The sequence below is a fragment of the Loxodonta africana genome, chromosome 25 (genome assembly GCF_030014295.1).
Source record: "Loxodonta africana isolate mLoxAfr1 chromosome 25, mLoxAfr1.hap2, whole genome shotgun sequence".
Classification (NCBI taxonomy): Eukaryota; Metazoa; Chordata; class Mammalia; order Proboscidea; family Elephantidae; genus Loxodonta; species Loxodonta africana.
Genome location: NC_087366.1, coordinates 31,139,160 through 31,157,584, shown reverse-complemented (window position 1 = coordinate 31,157,584; position 18,425 = coordinate 31,139,160). Strand labels below are relative to the sequence as shown.

Genomic DNA, 18,425 nt, shown 5'->3' with positions numbered 1-18,425 from the left:
TGTTCAGCTGCAGTGGCACCGCAGTATCTCTGACAGACTAAAAGGCAAACACTCCTCTCCCCTGCACCGCACCTGCAGAAAAAAGCCAGATTACACCCAGAAACAGCAGTGAGTCCCTGCTGGACCAGCAGCAGCACCACGGCCAAACCATAGCTGTCACAGATCAGAGACTCGGCAAAGAGACCCCCAGCTAAAAGGGACAAAATGGCTTGCTAACATGAGGCCAGGGAGCCCAGCAGGAAAATAGCAAAAGGGAGGTAAAGCGTCAGGCCAGAAATGCATCCAAACTGTACAGTGCAGTTTCTCCAACAGCAACTATTTCTTGGACTCGGGGCTCGCTGCTCGCCTTTACCCCAGGACTCCAGATGAGTCTGAGCCTCACTCACTTAGCTACCCATATTCACAGAGCACTGGCTGCAGAGCCTGACATGGGACTACGATGACAGCCAGAATGGCACCCTTTGTCCTTTCCAAGGCCTCTAGCATCTGGCCCAGGCCACTGAGACCCATGCTGCCCCACTCCCCCTTGCCCTCCAAGCTCCCTTTCACCAGCCTCGTTTCTTTTGGTTGCTCAAACCCGCCACATTCATTCTACCCACAGGTCTTTGCACATGACATTCTCCAGCCTGGACACTCTTCTTCCAGGTCTTCATGGCAGATCGTTCCAGTCTTAGTTCTCCTACAAATGTCACCCCCCTGGGCCTGGGGCACCAGGGGCTGCTGATAAACCTCTGTGAGGGGAAGGCAGGAAGGGAGGTGATAAAATTAAAAATCATGCTCGGCCAGGTCAGGGAGGCCTCATGTATACCAGGGTTGCTTGGCTTGGCCAAGGAGACGCCCTGTCTACTAGGGTTGCCTGGCCAGGGTTCACCAGGGTTGCGTGGCCAGGATGCGGAGGACCCAGGTCTACCAGGCGCAACCGCAGGCTGTAACCTGCCCTTTGCTCAGCCCACGGGGACCATAGAGGTGCAAGCCCTGCCACTGGAACACGAGCCCCAGCCTTAGGGCTAGTGCTGGGCTCTGAAAGGCTCCTGCTGGCCCAGCTCAGCCCCATCCTCAGCTCTGGGCGCTCCTGCTGGCCGGCACAGCGCCCCTCTGCAGGAGAGCGCCCCTCTGCAGGAGTGCGCATTCCTGCCAGGGCAATCTGAATGAGGATGGGCCAGGAGGCCAGGCCACCTCCCACTGCCTTCCTGGGAGGGGTTAAAGACGTCCACAGCGGTGGTCAACATGTCACACACACCTAACTGGATTTGTTCCAACCAACCCAGGTGTGTCAAGTGGAAGTGTGCCATCCCCATGGTTATTACCCTGAAGAGACTTAACACAGCATGCCAGCTATCTCCTCCTACACTCTGGGAACCACTGAACAGAAAGGACAGTGCTTTTGAAAAGAAAGACCACTACCTTCAAATGTGGATTCTACATCCCAAAACACTGTAATGTGCAGCAAGTGTCAGAAGCAGCCATGCCTTTCAAAGGTCATCTCTAAGCCTGGCCATCGAAGCAGCACGTAAATGTGTAGGTTATGTGTGCATGGCTGCCTGACTGAGGGAATGGGTAGGTCTCTAGGCTTTGTCTACTATTTCTACATATGGAGACCTCTGAAATTAGGCCTCTTCTCTTCTGGCAATGCTACACTGAAGAATACCGGGTAAACCAAACACTCTCTGCCTGGGATAAATGAATGATACATAAAAGATGGAAAGTACCTGAGCCAGACCCTCCCTTGCTCAGCACTGTGGTGGGGGATAGGGGAGCCCACCCAGTTACTGATGGAGCACTGCACACTCTAGGTGGATTTGCACGTGTGGGAGCTCTGGAGGCCTCGGGCGACAACCAGCCCAGACGTCCCTGGAAATAGAAAGGTAAGGCAGGCGTGAAGCCAGACATCCGTGAAATTACCATCCCATCAGCTCCTTCAATCATAATCATTAATTCATTACATCTGCTTTATCCTACAGGCCCCCTGGGAATACATGCTACATTTTGACCAGTTACGGTATCTTAAAAATATAATCCAAACACGACCCAGGTCAACTTCTAACCTTACTCACCACTACAGCTTCAACTTAAACAAAGAAGCAGGAGGCCTTCCCGATTCTGAAGTGTATTCCGTATCACCCGAGAGACAGTGAGACAGGGGAGTAAGAAGGTTCTCTCACTGGAGTCCCTTGGTCCCTGGTTTGCGCCTCTAGTCCAACAATTCCCACAGGTGGCCATCACCACTGATGGGCGCGTCTGCCTCCAAAGCAAGCCCCACCTAGTCCTGCACTTGGCTCACAGTCGGCCACAGAAGCAGGGTGAGAACATGTATAAACAAAAGAAAGTGTAAGACCTCAATGAACTGCACGGTCATCATCTCGCTAGTTCCCATCACCTACAGAAATCAGCAGTATTACCTCTTTCACAGATGAGGAGTGCAGGCACACTTGCCTGACATCACACAGCTATTAAGCAGTAAAGGCAGGATTTGAACCCAGGCCTCCTGGTATAGCCCAGGCTCTTAAACACTGTGTTACCCTTCTTCATCACAATTACCAAAACCAAATGCCTAGGCTTTTACATATATCACTCGTCCCTGAAATCATCACAGAGTGTATCTGTTAATCTACAATCTTGCTGCAAGTTGTCTTAATTAGAGGTATCAAAGAAATCACACGAACACTCTGCTAACTGACAGAACTAGTCCTCAGCTCTCACAGGGGGTCTTTGTTGCATTTGCTACAATCATTAATTTGTCTTCCACTTGTCATTTACCTACAGTTTCAAAAGCAACCCAAAAACTAAACTAATGAAACTAACAGAAAATTTACTAATGAAAGCCTTGTGAAAAAGTTTTCAAATAACACGCTATATTCAGACAATAACAGCTCAAGATATTGAACCAATTGCCAATTAGAGTTAAAAATTATGCACATACTTAAAAATCACATCCTAGTATAATTTATCAAGATAAATTATAAGAGATTAAGTGGAGAACTGGGAAATACTCTTGGTAACCAAGTGCCAAGGAAGAGTGGACTGGCTAGTGAGCAACTTGGAACAGCTCACTCGACCTCTCTAGGCCTTCCCTCAAAAAGCAGCAAAGGGCTCCAGAAGCCCTTCCATATGCATTCTCCTTTCAAAATGATTCACCTTCCAGGGACTAAAGAATCTCAAGCATATTTCTTCAAGACTACACGTGTTTTCTAGAAGAGCAAGCGTGCTCATGTCAAAGATGGCAGAGGGAGGCTTGCTCAGTCAGCGGGCACAGGAGCACCAGGGTTCGTCAGTGTCTACCGCGTCTGGTAAGTACCAAGCGCAGGCTCCACCAGGGGCAGATGTCAGCATCTCCTCACCTTCAACAACATAGTAAGCAATATTAACAATAGCAGTTAACACTTCTAAGCATCTAGTATGTATGTGTGGGGCAGTGGTGGTTCAGTGGTAGAATTTTCACCTTCCGTGCAGGGGACCCAGGTTCAATTCTCAGCCAGTGCACCTCATGGACAGCCAATGCCCATCTGTCAATGGAGGCTTCCATGTTGCTATGATGCTAAAGAGATTTCAGCAGAGATTCCAGACTAAGATGGACTAGGAAGAAAGGTCTGGCGATCTACTTACAAGAAATCGACCAATGAAAACCTTATGGATCAAAGTGTCCTGATCCTGTTGTGCATGGGGTCACCATGAATTGGGGTAATTCTGTGGCAGCTAACAAGATGTATTAGGCAATGCTGTAAGTGTTTTACACTTATTAACTAACTAACTCTTCATTTATCAACGCTGTGAGATAGGTAACATTATCCCCATTTTACAAATGAAGAAACTGAGTAACCCTTGCCTGAGGTCAAAGAGATAACTGGACAGTGAGTGGAGAAGCCAAAATTCCAGTCTAGGCAGCCTAGCTCCAGAGCCTAGGCTTGTAACCACCCTCAGTCACAAGGAGGACACCCCAGCATAGCTGTGCCACTGAGAGCCATCCAACTGTCCTGGACCCTTCTTGTTAGACACACAGGCCAGGGCCAAAAACAAAGGGTCTCAGAACCCCTCAGCATGGGCTTACTGAGTTGCCCTACCACCCTCCAACACTCAGGCCTTCCCACCAGACACAGTTAACAGGGTGGGAAAGCAGTCAAAGTACCATTACTGGAAACCAAGCCCTTGTCATACACCGAGCTCTATGTCAGAACCTACTGCCTGGGTCATCAGGACTCAGGCTTCTGCGCGCAGCTCAGACCCTGAACAAACCCAGCCCCACAAGGTCCACTTTTCTCTGCAGTAACCTAAAACGAAAACTCTGGTACTGACGAGAGCTTTGCTTTAAAATGACTCTGGCACAGTTGGTAAGAACCCCCCAGTGCATTCCAACACCGGGCTAAAAAAACAGGCTGTTCTGATTATCAGAAATGGGCTTCAGGAGCCAGTACAGGCAAAACACCACCATCTGCTCTACATCACAGGTTAGGGAGAAAAACTCTTTAAAACTCATGTTTTAGGTACAGACACTACAATGATGATATATGCCAAATCGGATTCATCCCCAGGGATGGGAGAAACTTTACCTGTATGCCTGTCCTTTTGAAAACAAGGACGACCAAATAACATCTTTTCCAGGCAGATGTTCAGTGACCCCCATTATTCCTGGTGCACACTGGGGTGTGGCCACTTCCACTTTTTAAGTTAACAAAGTACAGTTAAGGGGGACCACAAGTCTCAGCAGCCCCTCAGCCAGGGACGTCCCACAGGAGTCCCCGCCACCTCCAGGAGCCCACTTATGTGATCTGGGTGCCCAGTTAAGCCCCTTTCATGATGCTAGGCCTCAGGCCTGGAACTGAGGCCACCCAACAGCCAAGACCATACCCGCCCACCCCCAGCTCCGTTTCTTGCTCGTCCAAGCAGTGTGCAGTAAAGGCTAAGTAGATGCTCATCAGCCCAATAATCAGCACCTTCCAGCCACAAGCTGCAGCGCTGCATCAGCAGGCAAGAAACCTGCTATTTGTAACTTGTGGATGCTTCAGCAAGGAAGAGAGACCACAGCTCTCGGACCAGCACAGCCCAAGCTGGCGTTCGCCAGAGCCACAGTGTACATTGGTGGGGATAATTAAAATTCCAGCTGCAGCTCTGCCACTGCATGACCTGTGGGGTAGGTTAATGACTTTGGGGCGCATCAGTAACCTCACGTTTAAATTCAGGAAGAAAGCCAGTTCCTGCTGAAAAGAAAGATAAGTGCCAATGGCTCTCTAGTGCTTCAGGCATCTCAGTGACAAGGCTGATATAAATTTGAAGTACCAGGAATCACACCTTATAGAAAATATGCAGTATCATATACTTACCAAAAGGTCTCCCTTAAAAATACGATGTAAAATATGAGGCTATAGCAATAATAATTCTGTTGGGGGAACAAAAAGGAATAATACATATTTATTAAAGGCTTCCCACCCCAGAGTCCCAAAACATCCACCATTCCTAATTGACAGTTTATGGCAGCAAGCAAAGCTGCCTAGAATGAGTGGGAAAGCCGGCAGAAGTACTGACTATAAAGACACATCTCCTGCCCTAAAGGCACTTGTGAAACGAGAAGGGTGCAGTCAAGATAATAAAGCATGTGTGGCACTCTCGATGGGCAATGACCAGTCTGGGTGGGTGGAGGAGGGAGCTCACAGACCACAGGAACTGATACTCATCACAGACGAGTTCACCAAAATTAGCAATTTTCAAAGAATTTAGACAACAAAGAAGAAATGACACCAAACCCAAGACTATTTCCCTGGTGATAAAAGTGGTAATTCACGATCTCGCGCAACCTCTAAAGCATCCTTTGAAAATAATTATCAGTGAATATTCCCAAATTATAGGAGACATAAAAGTCTGATTTATATCCGTACTGACCTGATCACAAACCTTTAAAGCTGCTTTAAAAAAAAAAAAAAAAAAAGATATTAGAGTCTGGCTAGTTTGCTAATTTATGCTACATACCTTTTTAAATTTTTACTATGAAATCTTCATAATACACAAAATAAAATAATGAACCTCATGTATCCATGAATCAGCTTCAACAACACATTTGGCCATACTTGTTGCCACCGTAATTTATGCCCCCCCTCCCCAAGACATACTATTATTTCATCCATAATATTTTTGTTGTTGTTGCTGTTGTTGTTAGGTACCGTCAACGTTGGTTCCGACTCATAGCAACCCTATGCACAACAGAACAAAACACGGCCCAGTCCTGTACCATCCTCACAATCATTGTAATGCTTGAGCCCACTGCTACAGCCACTGTGTCGTCTGAGTGCCTTCCAACCTGAGGGGCTCATCTTCCGGCACCATATCAGACAATTGTTCCGCTGCTATTCATAAGGTTTTCACTGGCTAATTCTTTGCAGAACTAGACCACCGGGTCCTTCTTCCTAGTCCATCTTAGTCTGGATGCTCAGCTGAAACCTGTCCACCACGGTGACCCTGCTGGTATTTGAATACCAGTGGCATAGCTTCCTGCATCACAGCAACACACAAGCCTCCACGGTACCACAAACTGTCAGACACGTGGGGGATAAATATTTTAGCGATAAGGATTTAAACATAAAAAAAAAGTCAAAAGGCCATTATCACCGTTAATAAAATTAACAATGCCTTAATTTCATCTACTATCTAGTTCTTGTTCAACTTATCCCTAATTAAAAAAAAAAAATAATAATTCTTGGTATATTTGTTCAATGTTTATAAACTCCTTAAAGGAAAACATAACGTCTTGCTCATTTCTGCAGAGCCCAGCACCCAAATGATAACTTGTGTACATGGTAACTTGTATATTTCATGTTCATGGGATCATACAGTATTTGTCCTTTTGTAACTGACTTATTTCACTCAGTATAATGTTTTCGATGCCCATCCATGTCGTAGCATGTAGAGGACTTCATTTCTCTTTATGACTGAATATAAGATGCACTTTTTTCACATTTTAGCATCTGAAATTAGGGTGCATCTTACAATCAATAATGTCAACCACTGTCGGCCCACCCAGGGTCATGATGTACCTGCTACTACCAGCATGTGTACAAACACGACATGCTAGCACTGAAATCTGTGGAATGCATGTCAATGGCTTGGAAGAAAATTCCAGAAACAACAATGGAGCACTCTTCATCCCTAGAAACCAAATCATCATGGGATGGGAACGGAGGACTTGATGAATTGGTAACTCAGGCAAAATTCTCCGAAGACTCGAAAGTAGGCTGACTCTACATAGTTGCCAAGCTGTCTTAAAAGTCCAGAACCAATGGCTCTTAGTGCTTTTATGGATTTCTTAGGGAATGCTGCATCACCAACATTCTTCATAGCACAGAGGACAACTCTGTTTGAGAAGAACACAGGTAAGACATCCCTGAGTCAAAAGGTGATTCAGAATGGGGGCCTCTGAAAAAGTTTCAGGAGCACCTTACCCAAGTTTATTTCATTTATATTTTCCTTTTTACGTATCCACAGAGTGCTATATAGAAAAATCTATGTCTAATTAAGTCTAAAAGAACTTTTGCAATAACTAGAAAATAAAAATGTTAACTGATAAGAAAGCACTGTGTTACAGTTCAAGTGACAGTGTTTTTTCTTTTTTGGGGGTTAGTGGTATATAAAATAATGGTGTGCTTTACAATCAATCAATGGCATCTCAGGTTTTATGAAAAGGGTATATTCCAGACACAGGGGAAAATCAGTGATCATCAACAGACAGACAGCAAGACAAACCAAAAATGACAGGAAGACAAATAACTAGATGAGCTTACTTGTGGGCAGGGTGGGGGGGAGGGGGTGGACAGTGGAAGGTAGAAAGAGACGAAAGGCAGGAGACCTTTAAAGGTTACAGGGTGAGAACTCAAAATGTAGGTCAACAGGAAAGCTCTTAAGGGTTCTGAGAAATGGCCACAACTAGGAGATTTCAAGGTATCCCATACGGGGCCAACTAGCTTGCCATTCAAGGCAGCCATATAAATCCCCCAACAGCAAGCGTCACTACCATTACCCAAATCCTGATAACAGGGTGCTTAATTTATGGGCAACACTAAAAAGCAGGCCTTTAATTTGCATCAGGTCCTCAAGTTCTCATAGAGTAACTTAACTAAGAAAGAGCAACCTTCAATTTAAAGGGTGTCATCATTCTAGAGATGCACTCTTTCAGGAAAAGAAAGTGCTCATTCCCTGGGCTGGACTCAGCAGAAATGCAGACGCTGCTTTTGTGTTTGCAGGCCTTAAAATTGCCTATTCTCCACCGCCATGGGAGACATGCTACCCAATCCCACCAAGCATCTAATGACCCCTCATACATGCCAATGGCCTCGACGAAAAGCTGCTGGATGCTCTCACCTTGAGAACCAGGTTGTTGTTAACTGCTGCCGAATCACCCCAACTCATGGCAGCCCCATGTGCAATGCAGCAAAACACTGCCTCCCCCTGCACCACCCCATGATCAGATATGGACTGCACATTGTGATCCACAGCGTTTTCTTCGATCATTGGGATCCATAGGGTTTTCATCGGCTGATTTTCACAAGTAGATAACTAGGCCTTTCTTCCTAGCCCTCTGAGTCTGGAAATTTGTTCAGTATCATAGCAACCCTCAAGTCTCCACTGACAGACAGGTAGGTGGTGGCTGTGCATGAGGTGCACTGGCTGGGAATCAAACCCAGGTGTCCCACATGGGAGGTAAGAATTCTACCAATGAACAATCACTACTTCACCTCCTGAAGTGGCTAGGGGCTATAAAGTCATGTCTTCATTTTAATTTCCACAAATACTATAGACCACCAAGCATCAACGTCACCCACATTACCAAGCACAACCTCTCTAAAGCCCTGGTTCAGGCATCTGACTCCCGTTTCCTGCAGGCATGAATCAACAACCCCTCTATTAAATCACAGTGGGAATCCCTATGCCAGAGCAGATGTATACCAGTGAGGATTCCTCACAAAATGACAGTGTACATGGAAGGCACCTGACAAAAGTGTGCCATGTGATTTAATGATCTGCTTAACAATAAACGGCCTGCCCAACCCAACTTAATGCCACATGAAATCAGATCAAAACCAAGAAATAAGAGCACTTCATAAGCTCATTCCACTGAGTCAATTAGCAAACTCTGCTGCAGGCACCTAAAGCAGTCCTGGGTCCACAGTAGGAGGGGGTATGGGTGCACATAACATTTTAACTAGCATGTGTACTCACATCATTCAAGAAACCTCGTGGATAAAGAACAGGAGAACCAAGGTTTCCTTTTGATGGAGGGGACGCTACCACTGAGCCAGATATAAAGATAAGAAAAGGCCATAACCTTCAGGAAAGAGAATAAACTTATTTATTTAGCCAAAGAAATGGAGGAATAGAGAGATCACCTAAGAGGTTAGACACAGGCTGAAACTGTGGCTGCATTTGAAGTAGAGTGTGTCGGGGCTCAAATGTCACCTTCTCAATGAGGCCTACGTGACCACCAATTTAATACCACAACCTGCCCCTCCACACTACCTCCTAATCCCTTTTTCCTGCTTGATTGTTTCCATAGATAGTTCTTGCTGCCCTCTTCCACACTGTATCATTCACTTATCTTTATGGTTACTGTCTATCTCCCCAAACTAAAATCCAAGTTCCAGAGGGCAGGAATTTCATTTCTGCTGTGTTCTGGCATATTCCCAACTACCTATGCAGGTATCAAGAAATACTGAAAGAATGATGAAAGGGACAAGAGCCTGTTTTTAGTTCTGCTCCTGCCAGCGGAACAGCATCAGTACTGCTATCTTCGGTGAAGGCAGAGGCCAGGAGGACAAGTAACATAAAATAGTGCCTGCAGCAAAAGATAAAAATGAAGAAAAAGTAAAATGATCGACGCTACCATCAAAACACGTCTATGGCTGCATCTGCTCCAAATGCCTGCCAGGAACATTCGATGTGATGCAGCAGTGACAAGGGCACCGCCAGGGCAAGGAAGGGGCATGGGAATCGGAAGGAGGAAGGGCAGGCCATATTCTCACACCACAGGGCCAGCAGAAACCCTCAGGGCCTCAGGGTCTGGACAAACCCTACTGCCTCCAGAGGCCCAATGCAGATTTCTCCTCGGGTGTCCTTCTACTAGACAACCCTGGTGCTGCCACCAACTAGCTCTGTGACCTTGGGAAAGTTGCTTAACCTTTCTGTACTCAATTTCTTCATCTGTAAAAATGGGAAAAGTAAAAGGGTTGCATGAGGAGCAAACGAGTTCATGTTTGTAAAGCACTTACAACTGGGCCTGGCAGTCAGTGGGTACTGTGTGTGTACTGAATTAAAGTTGAAATTCGTCCTCTCATGGGGGGCCACCCCAGACCACACAGAAAGGCAGTCCCCTCTATGAAGACAAAACCCCAGACAGCAGAAAAACAAATGAAATCAAAGTTAACAGCAACTACAGCAGTAGTTCTCAGCCCCCTGCCTCCCAGGGACATGTGGCCATATCTGGAGACTTTTCTGCCATCACAACTAGGCATGGGGATGCTGCTGGCATCTAGTGGGAGGAGGCCAGGGATGCTATTCAACACGCTACAGTGAAAGGAAAACCTCCACAACAAACCGCCAGGCCCAAAATGTCAGCAGTGCTGAGGTTAAGAAACCCTGAACAAGAGCAACCACTATCCCCCCAATTACCCTTGTCCCTGTTAAATTGTGGGGCCTGCTTTGGGCTTTGGAAATTCAATAACTCTATCAACAGCCGTCCTGCCACTTCTCCTCCCAAAGGATCCTGTGCAGGAAATGGCCCAGCAGGGGCAGGACCAGGTGGTGGAGAGGGACTGGCCTGGAGTGGATTTGTGTGCCCTATGGGAAGTACCCCTGGAAGGGAGGCAAAGGCGGAGTAGCTCACCAGGCCAGGCATCCCATTCTGCCTCCAGGCAGCCCCTCCTCAGGAAGACACCAGGCTCTCCTAACTCCAAAGCCTGTGACAGCTTTTTAAATTTAAGCCCATGAGTGAAACTCTATGTGACAGTTTCTTGGTTTTTTTCAAGTCCGGCCCTGATGAATCACTGCCATCTACATTTCAGCGGGCTAAGAAACTCAATCTGCATAAAGCGACACATGCTCCCGGGGCCAGAAACACTGCATGACTAAACCCAAAAGTGCCAAATGTTCCACAGGACGGGAGTGGCTAAAAGGAGTTTCACAGATCCACCTGCCCAGGGCCAGGGAAAAGCTGAGGTTTGAGATTAACAACAGGAAGGCAGAGGTCGCTCCACCAGGGAAGGACTTATTGGCCCCTTAGGCCCGGTTCATTTCCTAGAAATAAAAAGGTCTAAAAAGGAGAAAGTTTAGAGAGACTTTCTAAACTGGCAGATAAACTAAAGATACACACTGCAGGTACCTTCACACCTAGGGTTAATCCTTAATGTCAAGCACAGGGTCAAAGGTCTGGGAATCCTCACATTGATTAAGAAAGCAAGGTCAAGATCTGGCTCTGAGGTCAAAAGGTCACTGTCCACTGAGGAGCTCGTTCCAATGTGATTCTCAGTGGAGAAAATCCGTTGTCTGGCAGAGACTATCCTGGAACCCATCCAAGAGCTTGTTTGTGGAAGTGCCAAAAGGTCCTTAAAACCTCACCAAAAAGGTGATGTGGAGGCAAAAACCCAAGACTACAATGGTAGAGTGAGGACTCCCAACAGCAACTCAGAACCAAAGACTTAACTTAAGGGGAAAAGTGATCTTTTAGGCCATGTGAGACCTAGTCAACACCCGGTTCAATCCAAGGGGCCCATGTACAGAAGTAATCCTCAAAATGTTCAACAACTACCATATATGGGCACTGGGCAGGGTCCAAGAGGCCCCTGCAGTGGCAGGTTTCAACCCTTCAGTTGTTGACCATGGGAAGGGATCCCAAGGGAAGGCCTGGGCAGCTGCGGGGAGGAGGCACTACAGGGTTGAGAGAGCGGTAATTTATTTGAACAACCAGTATGGAAGTGTTCACTATTGAAAACTGCATGGCATGTTTCCACCTGGACATTCGCCCTGGCCTATGTCTCAGCCTCATCTGTCCAAACAAAGCAGCCAGACAGGCTCATGGGAGCCTCAGGGGGCCAGGCAAACCCCAAGAACAAACAGACAAAAGGGGTTTTATCAGTTCTGGATGTCTTCTCTTGCACATAGGCCAGCTAGCAGGCTTCACAGGTTTTTCCAGGAATAACATGCCTCCTTTCCGGGATCTCACCCAGAATGGCACAGTAAACTCCTGCCTGTGCCTAGCCGGCCTCACCAGCTACCCCCATTGCCTTCCACTAAGCCAAATGCCTCTTGATTTGCTATAAGTTAGGCAGGTAAGGATTCCCTGCTTTCACAAAGAAATGAACATCTCTCAAACTGACTTCCCTCTCACCAAAGCTCAGAGAAACATGAAAGGCAACAACAAGAAATGATGCACATATGTCCTTTTCTTCCCCCAAAATCATTTTTTACTACCTTTCAAAGATTTCCTCCTCTGATCCAAATAGGAGGCCTGCTGTTCACCAAGAGCTAGAGCAGACTGTGTGGAGCAAGGGAAAATGAAGAAAATCAAAGACACAAAGGAAAGATTAGTTCAGAGGACTAATGGACCACAACTACCACAGCCTCCACCAGACTAAGTACAGCACAACTAGATGGTGCCCGGCTACCACCACAGGCTGCTTTTACAGGAATCACAATAGAGGGTCCTGGACAGAGCTGGAGGGAAATGTAGAACAAAATTCTAACTCACAAAAAAAGACCAGGCTTACTGGTCTGACAGGGACTGCAGAAACCCCAAAAGTATGGCCCCCAGACACCCTTTTAACTCAGTACTGAAATCACTCCTGAGATTCACTCTTCAGCCAAAGATGAGACAGGCCCATAAAACAAAACGAGACTAAATGGGCACACCAGCCCAGGGACAAGGATGAGAAGGCAGGAGGACACAGGAAAGCTGGTAATAGGGAACCCAAGGTCGAGATGGGGAGAGTGTTGACACGTCATGGGATTGGCAACCAATGTCACAAAACAGTATGTGTATTGTTTAATGAGAAACTAATTTGCTCTGGAAACCTTCATCTAAAACATGATAAAAAAAATTTCAATTAAAAAAAAAAAAAGAAGGGTGGAGAATTTTACAGAGGACCTGAAGCCGCCACAAAACCTTCAATTAGGTCTTCCTCCTCCTCCCCCAACCCCTGTACCACCTACCTAGGTATGACAGAGCAAGCTGACCCCACTCTGGGTACAGCCTCTTCTTTTTCATTTTTGCTGAAGGGCTAAGAGAAGACCTCATTATTTTTCTACTGTTTATCAGTCACAATCTGTTTCCATTATGTCTGACCACCTGGATGGAGGCAGCCACGACATAACTCCCAAAATAGGGAAACTTTATTTTCTTTAAAGAGTTTATATCACAGTGCCATTTGTGAGACTCTTTGCCTACACACAGTTGCTGGGTTTTTTCCCTCCACTTACTGCCCTCCCTATCTCAACTTCAGACTCTCGTTTCAAATGGAATTTCTTTAAACTTCAAACTGATTATGGGTGGCAGGGGCTAGCCTGAGTTCACATCTTTGCATCCCATGGCAGATATCCTCTCAAGTCTGCTGAGCCCATAAAGTCACATGGCAGCCTCAGGCTCAACCTCAGACCACATACACTTACAGTAATTACAGCCATCACCTTCATGACAGGAGGAAGAGCTGGAGGAGCCCAGAGGAACTGGGCAGGGAGAGGAAGCCAGGGCTACCTTCCCCACCACAGGTATCACATTTGGGAGGTATCCACCATAACACTTCCAACTCTTTCTCCAACCAGCCAAGGTCACATATATCCTCCCACTTTCATGTTTGTTGCCTACCTGAGGGCATAAGAGAGTACAGTGTCGGGATGGTTCAAAGAGTCAGTCCTCAACGGGAGGCAAGGGTCATAGTATAATCCCCAAGTGAACCAGTGAAATCAACCTTGAAGGTATGGATGAGGGATAAAAACTGCCCAAAGTGAGACATCAGCAATTTTCCAGGATCAAGAAAACATTTAAATACCTGGCTCACTGTATTCTCAAGCGGATATTTAGGCTTTTCTTTTTTATTATTTTTTTTTGTTTGGATGGCTGGTTGGTTTTACTGCTGTTTTGAGGTACCATTTTTGCAGTGCCTACTATTTGTCAGCACCTTCCAAAGGCATTTAATCCTCAAAAAAGACCACAAGGTAAAAATGATTGCCCTCACAGTAAAGGTGAGGAAACCAGCTCAGAGAGCTCAATAAATTAATAAAAGCCATTAAGCTGAAAGGGGTAGAAAGCTACGTCTCACTCTGTGCTGCAAAATTGGATTTCTGCCATTTACTTTCATTGAATGCCTACTATGCAGCTCAAAAAGCATGACTGGTTCCCTATGAACCTACAAGCCACCTTGGTGTTCAGAGCCTCTACAATTCAGGCACAAATTCCTTTTCCAGTTTTACATCCTGTTGTTTCCCTACACGTATACCATGTTCCAGCCCCTCAGTGTTCCAAAAACACTCCCATCCCTTCCTCCTCAAATGCTTTCCTACAAGATTATACCCAAGTTTTCCTCTATCCTTGGACTGTCGAGACCAGGGACTTCAGGACCTGGGACTGTGGCCAGCTCAGCTGAGGAAGGCTGGTGTCACCTGGGAAAGTGCTCCTCAGGCTGCTTGGGCCCTTGGTCAGTTCCTTCGGCTAACACTTCTCTTACCTCCCAAGGTGGTGCAGAGCTCAGGCAAGGAGTCTTAGGCTTGACACACTGCATCAAAAGTACCATTTCAGTAGAGATTCTTCATATACTGGAAAACCCTTCCCTTTCTATCCTAAACACCCTCATTTCACCCAGAGGCAGCTTCATTTCAATGGAAAGTCCTCTCTTCTGCGGATCTATCCACTGCCAACATACCAAGGCCCAGGGGAGACTTAACATGATTAAATTTTTAAGGCATTTAAGAAGCTCAAAGGAAAAGCATCCTTGGAGTGCAAACCATCAATTTAGATGTAAAGAGCAAAATATGGGGGGAGGTCTAGATAAATGTAAATGAAATGTAATTGTAAACAACATCGTGTATAAATTACTTCAGCACACACACTCCCTCTGAACCTCAGTGTCAAGAGTCCTGAGCAGGAGAGCAGGGTATGGAGGACTGCTGGCACTCACTCCTGTCTAGTTGACGAAATCTGCAATCTGAGGTGAGGTGGCTTTCTGGGGTTTGCCAAATGGAGAATAACAGTTCTGAGATGAGTTAACAGGCAGGGCACACAATGACAAGCCCGAGCTGGGCTGCTGAAGCAGCAGAAATACTAGTCAAGCTCCCGCCAGACAATTCCCAAAAGCCTACTACTGAAGCCTGGTACCTCTGAAAAACCTTGAGAGGCAGAGAAATAGTCTAAATACGGGATTAGACCCCTGACTCGTATAGTATGAAACAAGAAGTATAGCTCCACTCTTATCTAAAAAAACTAGCTAGTATTTAAACTCTGCCTTTGCATACCATATTATCTTTTTATACCGACACTTTATAAGCTAAATAAACCACATATTTCCTTTAATCATGAGGATGAACTAAATTTGGAGAGATTTTCTAGTCCCCAAATCCAAGGAAATAATTCAGGAGGAAAAAAGGCTATATCGTTTCCCTATAGATTAGAATATTCACGACAGCAGGGTTCTATTCATCCCCTCCAGGAATGTCTTAGCGCTTCGTCTCTTTGCATCAGGGTCCACCACACTAAGTGAATGTCTTCTGTAGCAATGTGAAAAAGCTATTGCATTTACACACCTCTTCCTCAACCTGCAAACCTCTAAACCACTCTAAGGGCTAGGATTAAATTTTATGGTTAGTTGACAGAACAGAATATCCCAAATTGCCAATCCATGTGTAATTGTTCATTTCTGCCACTTGTTTCTACACGGTCTCTGTACCTTCCTACTGCCACCAGGCCATACCACAAGCAGTTTCTGGATTTGTTTTTCAACTAAGAATCACGCTTCTGAGGTCAACATGGCAGACCCCTCAAAAACTATACACCAGCTGAAGTCTACCAGTGAGGTCCCAGAGGAACCAGCCTCTCCAATGCCAATGCAGGGCTATTTCTGTTTCTGATCACACATACAGTACTAATGTAAGTGGCAAACCAAGAAAAGAGAAAGACCAAGTCTGGCTTATTTGTTCGGATTTCCTTTGCACGGAAGACAAAAAGCTTTGCCAGGTCCCACCAGCACACTGTTCCATCAGGACCTGCCAAGGCACAGGCTACTGGGAAAAAAAATTTTTTAACAGTCCAGTTAAACATGATCGTAGTCTCCAATGGCTGCACTGCTTCACTGGCTTGCGCTGCCCTTTACCATTTGATTTAAGAATAAGGGGACTTCGTGTAAATATACAATGGCTGCCCTGCATTAAAAAGAAATGGAAAAAATAGAGCTAAGAGTACAATGTCAGCTCAGATGCAAGCTAGGATAATTACGCTCTTGGAGAAACTGTTTTCACTTCTGTCCCTCCAGGTAATGCAAGCCCATGAAATTTATCAAGAATTTATGCCATCAAAAAAAAAATCTTTTTTTTTTAATTATAATACCTTTAGCTGGGAAGGAAGCAAGCAAGCAAGGAAACCTCTTAAGCAACAGAACCTCAGCCTTAACATTAAGAGTCTGACTGACTCCAGGGTTGAAACCTGCTAATCTACAATTATTCCCTTTTGGCTTGATCCAGGATACCATTCCCTTGTTCCAAGCCAGCCTGCAATTCAAGCGCGCCCTGGTTCACATCCCCTAACTCAGAATTCCCTGGGTCTACTGTGACAAGGAAAGTCACAGTAATGAGAGTTACAGGATTTGGGGAAAGAACATTGCTTTCGAAGCCTATGAGCCATTAACAATCAACAAGCAGCACCAGTGGAGAGGTGCAGGAGCCCGAAGAAGCCTGACACACCTCCTTCTCTGCCGGCGCCTGGCCGCAGGACCAGCCGCTCAGGCTCCTAGGCGCTCCATTTCTCCCAGCCCCGGGGCCGGGGACGCTGAGAAGGTGTGGAGTGGTCCACACAGTTCCCACGGCCCTATCATTTGGCCCTTGGTGCTTTCTTAAAACACACGCCGAGAAAGGAGACCTATCCCAGCAAAGCGACAGGAAACGCGGCTGGGAAAAGGTGCAGGGGGGCCCGGACGGCCAGCGGCGGGATGGAGCCCTGGGTGCCAAGTTAGCAGAGGGTAACGCCGAGGCTTCCGAAGAAAACGGCGGCCGCCCCAGGCCGAAGGGTAATGTCCGTGACAGGCCTCGCGCGGGGGACAGCGGCTCTGTGGCCCTCTGCTTACAAGCCGGGGTGTCTGTTTTATTTGGCACCAGCTGGGCTGTCCCCTCGAGACGAAAGGACAGAGAAGGGGGCAGATACCCAGACCCCTCTCTGAGGGGAGGACGGAGGAATGAGGGTGAGAATGTGTTGCCGCTGGTTAAAGAAGGCTGAAAAGAAACTCTCAGACTCCTCTGTCCAAATCTACAACACACGTTGGGAAGGCGACCGCCTCCCCTTCCTCTCCCCACCCCTACCCGTTCCACCGAGGAGATGGGGCTCCGGCAAGCGGCCAAGAACCAACTTCGGATGTGGGGGGCAGAGCGGGGAGGGACGTCAGCCCGGGGACCCGAGAGGAAACTCGACGCTCCCTCGGGCTTGCGCTGGCCCTGTCGCCCCTCCAGGAGCCCCCGCCGAGCCGCGCAAGGGCCGATTGCGCCCCGGACCTGGGAAACTGAGGTTCAGACCGCGCGGCGAGTGCGGGCCGGGGGATGCGGGACTTTCTCCGGGGAGAAGAGTGTGGAGCCGGCGGACACCCGGATGCCCCGCAGCCACCCCGAGGGGTTTGCGGCGGCGCAGAGGGAGCGCCAGGAGCTCGCAGGCTCGCAAGGAGGAGGCGACGGCGGGCAAGGCAGCGTCCGGAAGGGCCCGGGGAGCGCTCCCGCCAGCGCCGAGCCCCCGAGCGAGCGCGAGGAGCCGGGCCGCACTCACCTTCCTGCCGGCGCCAGCGCCGCCCGCGCCCCCGGCCAGCGCGGAGCCACCCCCCGAGTACATGTAGTAGGCGATGCCCAGCACCCAGAGAAAGGCGAAGCAGAGCAGCATCCGCGAGCGCCGCCGCATTCTCCCGACCCCCGCGGGCTCGGCCGCCGGCTGCTCCGAATGCTGCCTGAGCGGCCGCCCGGACTCAGCGGCGCGAGCCAGAGGGCGGGGGCGCGGGGCGGGGCGGCGGCGGCTCCTCCTCCAGCCTTTCTGCTCGGCACCCTGAGCCGGCGCAGACGCGGCTCGTCCCTCGCGGCGCAGGGCACGGAGCTCCTCCCCAGGCCGGCGGCCGCGACCGCCCGAGCAGGAAGCAGCCGGCTTCGGAGGCGGTGAGCCGGGTCAGGGAGCAAAGGGCGACCAATCCGCGGCGGCGATGGGGACTGGGGCGCCGGGCCGG

At 47.9% G+C, this 18,425-nt stretch overlaps 1 protein-coding gene across 1 annotated transcript in view; it reads right to left on the bottom strand.

The window, feature by feature from the left end:
• GALNT2 (polypeptide N-acetylgalactosaminyltransferase 2) overlaps nt 1-18,177 on the bottom strand; it is a 269,895-nt gene extending 251,718 nt beyond the window's left edge. The window contains exon 1 of the mRNA XM_003410890.4: nt 17,981-18,177. Coding sequence (XP_003410938.1) covers nt 17,981-18,109 — 129 coding nt within the window. The 5' untranslated portion in view covers nt 18,110-18,177. The remainder of the gene's footprint in view (nt 1-17,980) is intronic.
• Nucleotides 18,178-18,425: the final 248 nt, after the last annotated feature.